This window comes from Pistacia vera, unplaced genomic scaffold (assembly GCF_008641045.1).
Source record: "Pistacia vera cultivar Batoury unplaced genomic scaffold, PisVer_v2 Contig172, whole genome shotgun sequence".
Taxonomy (NCBI): Eukaryota; Viridiplantae; Streptophyta; class Magnoliopsida; order Sapindales; family Anacardiaceae; genus Pistacia; species Pistacia vera.
The window spans coordinates 323,840-337,338 of NW_022195812.1; the positions used below are offsets into that span (position 1 = coordinate 323,840).

General features: G+C 34.6%; 1 protein-coding gene across 2 annotated transcripts; it reads right to left on the reverse strand.

Annotated features, from left to right (window-relative positions):
* Positions 1-3,221: 3,221 nt before the first annotated feature.
* On the reverse strand, positions 3,222-4,880 carry LOC116125845. 2 transcript variants are annotated; one of them, XM_031411553.1, is made up of 4 exons: positions 4,474-4,880; positions 4,282-4,373; positions 3,969-4,168; positions 3,222-3,501 (listed from the first exon to the last, which is right to left on the reverse strand). In XM_031411553.1, exons 1-4 carry the CDS (start codon positions 4,716-4,718, stop codon positions 3,424-3,426), a joined length of 615 nt encoding a protein of 204 aa, XP_031267413.1. In that variant the 5' UTR covers positions 4,719-4,880; the 3' UTR covers positions 3,222-3,423. The 2 variants fall into 2 exon arrangements, with proteins under 2 accessions (XP_031267413.1, XP_031267414.1); XM_031411554.1 differs by having other exon boundaries at positions 4,282-4,364; positions 4,474-4,876.
* Positions 4,881-13,499: the final 8,619 nt, after the last annotated feature.

Consider the following 13,499-nt stretch of genomic DNA (forward strand, 5'->3'; position numbering starts at 1 on the left):
TAGACAAAATTAGAATGTACTAATACAACACATCATAAGAAACAATACGATACAACAAATTTAAAATCATGTTAACGAAAAAGCTAAGGTTTTGAACACAATTTACCTCAACATCATTGAAATGGGGCAAACTGGACTCTTCCATATTCCGTAATTTCATGCAAAACCAATACTAGTTTTCGCGTTCACGATCTGGTTCACAATAATCGCCAACAAATATTATCTATCAGTTATTTTCTATTGTAACATATATTTAATCCAAAATAGAATATAAAACTAAATAAATGCTAAATTAAATAAAAAAACTCTTTTAAGTACCTCAACAAATCTTTCTAATCTCAAAAAATTTTGATCTCCCTAACTCCCTTTCCACCCTAAACGATTGTTTCATGAAAAATTGGTGGCTTTCTTTCTTGTCATGGTACCTGCTTGTTGGCTGTTGAGGAAGAAACTGGTTGTGGCTATTGAGGAAGAAATTGGTAGAAGACTAGAACATGCAGACGAGAAGAAAACATGGGAATGATGAAACATGGGAATGATGAAGCAAAAGGTAATGGGTTTAACAATGGAGTTATTTTTTTTTTTCGTGTAAAAAATTTGGCGCTTATTTTGGAGAAGCCTATTAGACAAGCTAATCGTTTTTACAAATAGAAAAAAAGTATGTAAATAAAAAAATATATATATATTTGCTTATGGACGGTTGTCCATATTATATGGATGCTCGTCCGTATTATATGGATGGGCGTCCATTATTATATTACAAAAAGTTTATGAACCAGACAGCAACAACTCCAAACTCAATTGAACAACCTTCTTCCTTTCGCGTTTGTGCATCTTCACCTTTCTTCCCTGACTTTCTTGGTTGGACCAACCTAACTCGCTTCAGAGGCTTCATCTAGGTAGCTCATCCTTTTTTTTTTTTTTTTTTTTTTTTTTTTTTTTGTTGTTGTTGTTGTTGTTTGGATTACTAAAAACAATAACCAAACTGACATCATGGATGACAATGAAGAGTTGGATGAGGAAGAAGAGTTTGAAGAGAAGATATTTCTTTTTTGGTAATAGGGACGCATGTCCATAATATATAGATGGGTGTCCATGATTTTATTATCAAATTTTCGTCCATTAAATAGGGACACCCGTCCATAATATATGGACGGGCGTCTATTACTTTTGTTGTTAAATGTTTTTTTAATTTAAACAATGGATAAGTAGGGAAGCCCGTCCATATATTATGGACAGGTGTCCATAGTTTTTTATATCAATTTTTTTTTTTTTAATTTAAACTATAGATGGGTATCGTTATAGGTGGACTCCCATTTATAGTAAATGGACTCCCATCTATATAATATGGACGAGAGTCCATTGTCATTTTCACACGAACGAGACTACAAGAGTCCACTTTGGACAGCCGTTCATTAGCAAAATATTTCTTAACGTGCTACATGGCTCGTCTGACTCAAGTGACACGTCGTTTGATTTAACATTTCAGTGCAAAGCATCGGTGTCTGTAGCATTATTGTTTGAAAAAAGTTAAGTTGAGTAGTATTTTTGAACATTTTTTAATAGCATTTTCTGAAAATATTTAGATTAATTTTAACCCCCTAGGTTTGTTAACTTAACTAAACACTTCCAACAATAAAAGTTTATAAAATGATAAAAAGACCCCCACCCACCCATATTTGCCAAATTTCGGCCACCACTACTGGAAGGTGGTCGGAATCTATCGGTGGCCGGAATCTGGCAAATGTAGGTAGGTGGGGGTGTTTTTAATTTATAAAATTTTATTGTTGTGGGTATTTAATTAAATTAAAAAACCTAGGAGGTTAAAAATAATCTAAATATTTTGAGTTGAATAAAATAGTATTGTATTTTGAAGAGAATTTGGAATATTGAAACAAATGTGTATTTAGATAGGATTTGATAAGATAGTGGAATATGATATGGTAAAAATAGTGAACCAAAGCGGCCATGGCAGTGTGGAATTCCACTGTACCATATTTTAACTAATTATTATTTTATTCAAAAAAATGATCAAAGGGTATTATTGTATTTACATGTAATTAATCCTATAGGTTAATAGAGCCCTCAGCTATTGTTAAATTCGGGGGCTCTATCTAGTATTTGCACCAGTTGGAGCTATTGTTAAATTCGGGGGGTCTATCAGTATTTGCACCAGTTGGACCTAGAAAGAATTGACGGTAACCACAAGGGTGAGCATGTATTTCTCTCCTTGTAGAACTGCTCGAACCAAAATATTTTGGAAAAATAACAATATCCTTGATGTTTGGCTCAAGTATTTTAGTCTTATATGATTTTTTAATAATCTTTTGGACCCTGAGAATTATTAATGACTAATGACAGGGACTAAAATGTTACTAAAATATTTTTATAAGACCAAAGGTTACGTTAGCCAAAGTCCAAACGGCCAAATCTCATGGAAGCCAAATATGTTTTTTAGTTCCTGGGCACCTTTAATTTGTGGGGGTTAGGAATCCAGAGGGTATTATAGAATTACTCAAGTCAATTGTCTAATATTCTCATATATTGTATTCAGTGCTATTACGTAATGATTTATCCATGTAATTTAATAGTTGGCAGAAATTTCAGAATAGGATTTGAAGTAGTGAATTAGAGCTATGAAATTAATAAGAATTCATATCATTAACAAATGTTTTTATTATTCTAACATGAATATTGCTCTGAAAATTAACGATATACTCGAAGAACAGAAATAAATAGATTAGTAATGCACATGTCCAGTTCAATAACTCCAAATGGAAGTGAATTTTTTCTGTGTATTGTTTGAATTCAATTTGAAAGAAAACAGAGGGGCTATGCGGCCTATGCCTATACGCTAGCCGTTATAACGCCTTTTACATATGTAATTTTTAGTTGGTTCAGATGGACCGTTGTCCATTAGGCTTTATGTTGGGTCTAATTGGCCCAACAGGCCCATCCCACTTCAGTTATCCGTGATAATTAGTTCAAAATATTGTTCTTCAAACAGAGGGGTTTCATTTATTTTTTATTTAGTTTATGTAATATAATTGTTAATTCATTTAACTTTTAGTATCATACTAGTTTTGTTAAGTAATTTCAATTTAAATTGTTATACTGATTAATAGTTATACATCCATTACTATTCAACAGTTTTACCTTTTAGCTTCTCTCTGATAGTGATGGATTATAATAGATAAATGACAAAGATTTTGCTATCAAAATTTAAATTAAATAAGAATATTGTTATTATCACATTCAATGTTAATAAACAACTATCAGCATTCTATCCAGAAGAATAATAGCCAAAAAAATTAAAATATTAATTTAAATCAAAATTATAAACAACAGTTCAGCAAGCTTCATCCACTAATTGCAAAAGAAATAGAAAGCATTGGAAGTGGTGGTGTTGTCTGAAAGTTGACTTCATTTTTTGGTTTTTTCATCTGCTTCATCGATGGCCTCATCTATCGCTGTTTCCACCTGTTTTTCTACATCTTGCACCTGCGTTTAAAAATCCATAATTTTAATATTAATTACTGTATATCATCTCAAATGTTAATAACACTCTAGATAGTTAAATGCCACAGACGAGCAAGTCTGTAGTTTGATGCTCTGTATCTGGTGATTAAAAACAACCTATTTGTTTATTTAATAACAAAGTAAGTTTAGTTTTAACCAATTCGTTTATATAATAGTAATTAACATGTGAGACGAAACCAATTGGACGCACCACCTAACAACATGTGCTTCACAAATTACAACGATGGAGATCTAAACTGTAAGTCAAAGCCACGGAAATAATCAAGAATTAGCAAAAACTATAAGTCATATGCATGGCAATAATCAAGAAACAAGCAGAACCGTCGGTCAACAGATCCAACTGAAATTTATGTTTAAAAAAAATATTAACGTTAATTATATATCCATAAAGTAAAGACAAGGAAACAAACAAGGTATTTGGTAAAAACCTTATCGATGAATTCATCAACTAGATGAGCATCCTTTGCTGTTGTTTCGGCCACTTTTTCAATACAATCAACAACATCCTTGAGTTTTCCTGCAGGCATATCATCGGAAATATCCTCCGCTACCTTCTCTACTTCCTCAGCAACCTTTTCTACAAACTCTGCAACATCTTCTACTGTCTCCACAACTGCTTCTAATCGCTCTATAAAATAAATTATAATTAACCAGAAATACAAATCATTAACCATAAAAGATAAAGAATCATTATCTATGTGATGATCATAATTATAGATTATTTAGATTTTTAATGCTTACTTTCGAATATTTTGAATGGCCCCCATTTGTTTGTCCAAAAGGGAAGAATCGTTGATATTGCTATTCCTAGAAGCCACATTTTCCTGCCCAAACTATATATATATAAGTATCAAACTGAACTATCAGCGAAAAGAAAAACAAACTAGAACATACCACAAAATTTAATTTGATGGCATAGTAGATTTTACATACCATGAACCAGGAGAAGAATCAGGAGGCGAGGATCCTGGTTGAACACTGCTGTAGACAACCATAGTCCTGACAGAACTGAAAGATCGCAAGCTCTGCTTTCTCTGGAAATCATATTTATTCTTGTACCTTGGGATGACCGATACATGAGCAGGATGGAGAACGATAGACGTTCGAAAATCTTGGCAGGACCGAATATGCCCTTCTGTATAGCACTTGATACGAGCAGTTGATCCTATGCTTGACATGGCTTGTGTTGTACCCTCTGAATCTCCTTTTTGGCTGTAAATCAATGAAATCTTGCAATAAGATGGTATTCTGATGTTGATGAATTGCTTATAGAGAGAAGCGCCTGTTGAAAAAAATATATATATATTCTGATGATAGTCCTGGAGAACAGGTCGAACCAAAATATTTTTTTAATTCCCGAACACGTTTAATTAGTGGATTAGGAATCAAGTGGATATATTATAGAATTATTGAAGTCAATTTTCTTATATTTCCATCCTTGTATTTAGTGCTACACGTTACTTAATCCTTAATTATCAATATATTTTAGTGTTTCGTAGAAATTTCAGAAGAGGATTTGAACTAATGAATTAGACCTATGAAATTAATTAATATTCATATATATATCATTAACAAATGTTTGCTGTGTATTTGACCACATGGAGGTTTTACCAGTCTAAAATGAATATTGTGCAGAGAAAATAAACTATATACTCGAAGAACGAGAATAAATAGAATAGTAATGCACATGTCCAGTTCACCTCCGCCAAAATAGATAATCGGCCTTCTCATAATAGATTCTAATACTAATAACCCTACCTCCATAAATTCCGATGTCACTAGATCCAAATTATATCTAATCTCAATATAAGATCTTATAAGTAATATGAATGTCTATTGCTCTTACATATCTCAATTATTGACTTTTCACCAATATTCTTGCGGTTTCCTTCATGTTCATGCCATTTCTTTCTTTTTGTCTTGCGAAACAAACATTACAAATTACGTCGTAATAACGAGCATTGGCTCTGCTTATGATGCATTTACGTGGGTAGTTGACCATGGAAATCTCATAAAATCAAAATATCGACTGTTCTTCGCATCAATTTATGTACTTTGTCATCACTTTTCTTCGGATGGAATATTTTAATGAGACTGGGTCTCCTTGAGTGGGCTGGACGTTTTGGCCTTTAAAATCATCATATGTCTTGATCAAGTTATAATTATTACCGGATCATGAATAGGTAATTAAAAATGAGTTAACAACATGTTCCCACAAAAAAAATAGCCCATTGACAAACTCATACCCACTCACATTTTAAATACCATTTCAATATCCAAAACACATTTTTATTAGTAATTTTTGTTGTCAAAAGGGGCAAAATGATCAAAAGCTCATAATTAATGAGGGCAGAATAGTCACCAAATAGTGGCAACTGGAGAAGAAGAACGATGCACGTTAGCAGAAGATTGTGCACATTAGCAACGTCAAATTCGACAGGTTTTTACCATTTTTCACCTGACCCTGGCATTCAAAATCACTTCTGACATCACCCAGAGAATCCCCATCACCTCCTCTACAAAGCCCAAGCCTCCATTTATCGTCATCACTCACCATTTCCCACCACCACCTCCATTTGCACGACCAACTCTTCAAGTCAGATTTCCAGTCAATTTCTTTGCCAGAAATTCACCCAGACACCACCATCACACTACCCACAACCCACTCTACAAAACCTTACCTCCATCATCGTCCTTTGCTTGTCAATCACTGGTCGTGAACCGCACGACCTTTCAACTTCCAAGCCGATTTCTGGTCACTTCTGGTTTCGAAAATCATCCCTGCCACCACCAATTGACTCCCTGAATCTTCCTCTCCAAAAGCCCCAACATTCCAGATCCCGTTTACTCACCAATAGCCGGTGATTGAAGCTTCCCCACCTTAGGGTTTTTTGAGTTTTAATTGGGTTTGATCCATACCATTTTTGTGTTTATTGGGTTGAAATACAATTGAGGAATGTTTGTTTGTTGATTTTCTGGTTGCCAACACTTGTCAGCAATGGAAAAGGCTGAGAAGAGAAGAAAGAAGAGAGGGGTTTTTAAGTAAATCACTTTGTTTCCCACCCAAATCAGAGGATAACCTAATATTTGGGTAGTGAAAGGGTGTTTTAAAAGTTTGAGGGTGGGAAAATGTCAATGGGCCATTTTTTGGGTGGTAACATATGTTAACTCAATTAAAAATAGTAATAAATAGTCTGAGCAGATGGTGAGTTAACGACATGTTCCAACCCAAAAATGGTCAATTGACACTTTCTCACCCTTAGACTTTTAAAACACTCTTTTACTACCCAAATAATATGTTTCCCTCTTATTTAGGTGGGAAAATAGTGATTTACGAAAAAATCTCTCTTTTATTGCTGGCAATTGCCACCGATGTTGGGGAGTGTCGACGACTAGAAAATACTGCAAACGAACATTCCTCAATTGTATTTCAATCAACAAACACAAAAATTGAACAAATAAAACCCAATTAATCCAATTAAAACTTGAAAAGCCCTAAGGTGAGGAAGCTTCAATCGCCGACGATTGGTGAGCAAACGAGATCGGGAATGTTGAGGCTTTTGGAGAGGAAGATCCAAGGACTGGATTGGTGGTGGCGGACAATTTCCAATACCGAAAACGACCAAAAATTGACTTGGAATTTGAAAGGTCGCGCGGTGCATGGCCAACGATCAGCGAGCAAGGGACGGTGATGGAGGTAAGTGTTTTGTAGAGTGGGTTGTGGGGAGTGTGATGGTGGTGTTTAGGGGAATTTATGGCAAAGAAATCGATCGGAAATCCGACTTGAAGAGTTGGCAGTGCAAATGGAGGTGGTGGTGGGAAATGGTGAGTGATGACGGCAAAAGGAGGCTTGGGCTTTGTAGAGGAGGTGATGGAGATTCTGTGGGTGGTCTCGGAAGTGATTTTGAACTTTGAGATCGGCAAAAAACCGTCAGCTGTGAACGTTGCTAACGTGCGCCGTCTCTTTTTTCTTTTCTTCGTCTTCGACTGCTAATGTTTGTTGATCAGTCTACCCTTATTAATAATGGCCTTTTGACGATTTTGCCCTTCCTCACAGTGAAAATTACTAATAAAACTATGCTTTGGGTACTAAAAGGGTATTTAAAAAGTGGGTGGGTATGAATTTGTGAAAGAGACATTTTTTGGGTGGGAACATGTCGTTAACTCGCACATGGTTGATATTTCAACCATATTTATATATGACCTTCCAATTAAGCATGCAGAAGTAAAGATTTCCCATTTATATATAAACAATAATGTACATTACTGATTTTGAATGTATGCACAATTCATTGCACTAATTTATTGTTTCCATTAAACTAATTGGTTAGGTGTTATGTATATGAACAGAAATAAGCACTTGATTGGAAAGAAACTGAATTATTGTCAGGTGAGAAACATAGTTATAATCATATAATTTCCTATATATGTGCACACTTTTATCTTCGTTGAGTGAACACTCTTCCCTTCTTAGGATGAATTATGAGGAAAAACAAGTTCTTGGATACATATAGAATGCCATGCCACGGATGTGTTAGGTGGCCAAAACTTGCAAATTCAACTTTTGTGATAATGGATTGGAAAAAAAGTGGCCTGAGAGGGGTGGATTGAGTAGACACGCAGACGCTATAAAGTATTCAAAGGAAAGTTTGAAAATAGGAGCATTAACTTGTATTCAAAAGCTTGAAGCTTGGGTTTTGACCTATATAAAGGTGGCTGGCTGGGATATGTGCCTAAGGTCAGAAGCAACTCACAATGAGCTTGCTTGTAATATGCAAATGATGGAAATTACATCGAAAATGATCTAGGTATAGGTATGATACAACATCTTCTGATCAGCTAGGGGCCGACCTTGGGGTATATGCTTGTCCAATAAAATTTCTCAAATGGGGTTACGTGTGTCATTTACACAACTTTAAATCATCCCATTTTCATGATATTTGGTTTCTGATACAGAACAGGCCCCTTTAGAGGTATATTAGCACAGGCTTAACAGACCTTTAATTTCAACACTGGGCCAGGTTTTTATTAGGGACTCAAGACTGGAAATGTTCATCGTCATGTTTGACTGGGGTTGTGTCTGCTATCCATAAAACCTTTAAAAAAACTAAAATGCTTTTAGTTTCAAAACCCCACTTAAGGGCTCCATTTATAATTTAAAGATAAAAGAGTGATTAGTTAATAAAAATTTTGTGAGTCATTTAGCACTTGTTTTCTTCATTTTCTCACCCCTTTGCTTTAATGAATTACTGCAATTCAATGGTAGCTCAGATGTTTCCTTCCCTGAATCGTTTATACCTCATTTACGTTTAACAAATCCATACAACACCGACGCTCCCTCTCTCTAAACTCCATCCCATGCCTCGTAGGTCACTTGAATTCAAATCTATTCATACTAAACAAAATTTGACAGAAAGCACAGTGTTTTTCTTTATAATTCTACATATATATATATCCTTTTATCTTTTCAGATAAATACAGTACAAAGTTCAAATAAGGATCTAAGTATCTAACCCCAGAAAAGAGGTGGGGTAAGCCAGTTCCAGTTCATTAGCTTGGCTTAAACAGCACTACCAAAAAAAATGTGTTTATAATATTGGTTATAAGGTTATGGTATGGATAAAGAGAATTTGATTTGGAATTGTTGGGGAAAGTCGTACCTAACATGATGATTATTGGACTGTATGTTAAGCTTCTTTCCTAAGCCGTCTTCGTGGTTGAATTAAGCATCCAAAGTGAACTCGAAGTCTAACATTTGATTCCCTCTACTTTTAATTAATACTTTATATCGTGATTAAACATGGTACGTTTTTTTTTTTTCTTTCGATTGAATATTGTAAAGCACTGTTACCTATTTTTTGTAAAAAAAAAAAAAATCCAAAACAGGGTCCAAGAATTAGAAAGGTTGTTAAGAGTTGAACCTATTTTGGTGCATATGCAAACATGACTCAAGTTGAAGAAACAAAGGGATGCAGCGTTGAAGAGAAAGAATTCAGATTTGTAGCTAGAGAAGAGTTTGCCGCGGCAGTGTCAATTTTTAGAAAAATTCTAGAGCACGCTATGCCATGTGTTACGGGTTGGGAGTTTGACACCCAAAAGACTAACCTATTAAGTGGAAGGACTCCCCTCATTTATAAGCTCAAGACATCTCCAATACGCTTTCGATATGAGATTGGTTACATTTTCTCCCACCCAATCCTGCAACGCTCTCGTTACAGGTGGGGCCCCCTTGCCTACCCATCTACCTTACTCTCGTGTAGACTCACAATCGCATATGGACGCCCCTGTGTGGGTGCTTGGTGAGACATTGACAGACGGATCGAGTCTGCTCTGATACCACTTGTCATCGGTTGGGAGTTTTATACCCAAAAGGCTAACCTATTAGGTGGAGTGACTCAACCCATTTATAAGCTCAGGACTTCCCTAATACGCTTTCAATGTATGATTTGTTACACATGACATAGGAAAGAGGCATGCCCTGGCACAAAGGCGGCTTTGATTCCAGAAGTTGAGTTTTAAGGAAAGTCCTGTTTTAGGAGTTTGAGATTGGGAATATTTGTTTTCCGGTTATTGTGAGATGAATTAGGAAGTTTAGATTTTCTTAAATTCTTGTTTTAGAACATTTGTTTTAGGAGATTTTTTATTTAGGAAGAATTTCTCTTTGAGTTGAAATAGGTTTAGAATTATTTTCTTTTATTATAAAAAGGGTGGAAAGTTTATGTTTATTTTGAGTCATTCAGATTAAAAGAAATAAAATTAGTTTTCTTCAAAGTTCATCACGTTTTTTATGCTGTGTTTTTCAATTTATCGACTCCCAATTCCAACAATGGTCAACAACTCAATACTATTAAAACATGAAAAATATAGACTGTTTGAATGTATTTTGACAAAATATAGACTGTTTCCTAATTGAACTATTTAGTTAACTTAAACGAAGCTTTTTAGTGATTTCTATAAGAAAAAAAAAAAAAGGATTAGATGCATTTTAAAACAATTGTTTGTAGTATGTTTATGCAGAAAAGATGACACTCAGCATATATGCACAATCCAAATCATATTGTAAATTTATTGCATTTGGATGTGACTCCAAGATACAGTACAGCTATACTGCAGCTTCAATGAAAATTCATCTTGTCAATGTCGCGTAGGCAAATATTATAGAATAATAAAATACAATTAGGTTCACACCCAAAATGAATGGATAAGTAGATAATAATTTTGGTTTGGTCCACCGCTGATGAATCATAGCAATAAGTCTTTTTCAGTTAGATTAATCTATTACCAACCCAGACTGTGACTCCACGGCAACTCGTAAGAGACAATGTTGAACCCACCAACTTTTAAGGTATGAGATAGACATCCTGATAGCGACAATTTACCAAAGTTTACTTGATAATGCCTCTTTTATTCATATCGGCTCTGCCTTCAAGGAGTAACATTCTACTCATAATAAGGTGGTTAATTAATTTTATTATTATGAGAAAGTTAAAACTTAATAAAGGTATAATAATAAAAATTTCTATATATTTCATATTTTAGTAGTACAGTATTAAGATTTTAATTGATATTTTAATACTATTAAGATTTTAATTTAACACTTCAATTATCTATTTTTGAAATAAATAGAAGATCGTGTCTTGAAACCAGTAAAGATAAGCGTCCTTGATGGAATTGTAAATGTAATTGCTGTATGGCCAAATTGATATGAAGTCATAAACTATTGTCAATTGTTTTAATCATTACAAAATTATACAGCAAATTGATGTGAAGCCACATACTATTGCCAATTATTTTAATCATTACCAAATTAGGATCTCTGTTATCGATGAATTGTAAGTTACAAATAAAATGGATAAGGAGAATCAAAGAGTCATGGTAGAATTTAGTGATCAGATTCGACAACTTCATACACTAATCGAATGGATATTAATGTCTTTCTTAATCATTCAAATGAACAATAAGTTATGTATGTTTTAACTAAAGAAGAAATCATTACTATAATTAGATAAGAAGATAAAAGAAATAATCACGAGGATGATAGTACGGAAATATAAAAAGTTTTATGTTAAAAAGCTTTAAACATACTTGAGAAACTAGAAATATTTAGCTTCAACAAGAAAATGTTCATGCTAGCGAGTAATTACCCGCAAGTTAAAAGATATAGTAACAACTCTAAAGCATAAATTATTATCTCAAACAACTTTAGATAAATATTTTATTTCATCTTAAACCTTTAATGTAACATATCATATATTTTTTTTTCAACATACAGATAATTATTATTATGTGGAGACAATTTTTCTTAAGACGGGAATTAGAAAAATTATAACTTATTATAATGTAAAGTTTTTCCTATTTATAACTGTCTCAAATTGGGAATTGAATTTTTTATGACTATGTAGAATTTATTCCTATATAGAGTGTCACTATAGAGAGGTTTTATGTGACACATTTTTTGGTGTGTTTGGTTCATTATTTTGGATAGGATTTTGAGAATAATTTTGGGTAGTTAGATAGGGGAGTATTACAAGGTAAAATTTAAAAATTTATAAAAAAAACCCCAAGGTTTGCTAATTTAATTAAACACCCCAATATGTAAAATGACAAAAATACCCCCATCACCTGTAGTGCCAGATTCTAACCACCACCGTCGGAATCTGGCCGAAAAATTTCGTTACGACAGAGACCAGTTGGATCTGTGTCGTAACGCGTCGCTATGGCCTTTTTCGGCCATATCCACCACAGATATGGTCGGAAAAAGCCTGATCTACACCCAGATGTGGTTGTCGACGGCCGCAAAGGTCCACTGACGGCCAAAGATATGGCCGTTGTTTTCGGTCAACGATGACCAAGTTTTGGCTGTCGCTGACAACCAGATCTGGCCGGAAAAGGCTAGATCGGTGAATAAATGATCAGTTTCAGGCTTGGTTTAAGCTGTGTGACAGATTCCGGCTACCACCGATGGTGGTTGTCAAAATTTGACAAGTATGGGTGAGTGGAGGTGTTTTTGCTAATTTTTAAACTTTTTTTAGGTATTTAGTGAAATTAATAAACTTAAGGGGTCTAAAAGTAATTAAAAAGATTCACTAATATTTATAGAATAATGTGTCAAATAATATTTGGAGAATATAATTGAGAATATGAGTAGAAATAGTGGACTAAATGCACCTTTATTTTTTTAATACAACTATTCCATTTTTGCTTTTTTAATACAACTATTCCTTGGTGAAAAGACTTGAACGACATCTTTGGACTGATCGGACCCCATTTCTTTAATCTTTTACAAAAGGCCAGCATCGAGCGAGGGAGAATATGAATCGAAATGACTATAGTTATATTTATAGTATCCAGCGGAAGTGACTTTCAACTGATCCACCGCCAATGTACTTAAAGCAGTTGACAGAGGCGACCAATTTGCCTCATCCCGATTTTCTTAATAGGCAGTGACCACATCCCTGTAAGGCGAGGACTCTGGAAATGCCATTAATAAACAGGGCCTTAAAGCGATACTTGACCGACGCTGGCTCCATAGCCAAGATAAGGTGCATAGAGTTTTTTCGTAAAACTGTGACAGTTAAAGCTGTTAGCTGCTTTAAGATCTGGCTTTACTCTATTCCGTTCTACGAAATAGTCGGCCAGCTTTTTTTTTCGAATTTTGGGAGGCGGCGCTCATTTTTTGAGGTAAAAGCCTGGCGGCTTTGCTTAAAGGGAGGGGCCTTCTAAGGGCTGATGAGAAAGCCGAACCCCTATCAGCTACTGAAAGCTTAGTAAGGAAGTCAACGGCATTGGCATTTTTCTTCTTACGTAAACGCTCTCACCCTCCAATAAACATACTTTAAATGACATAATTACGTGATTAAGCGGATCCCCCCAGTCACCGTAGGACCACATGGAAATGGAGTTTCTAGATTTAAAGCCAAAGCCTAACAGAAAAAACACATTTTCAGTCTCTACTTTTT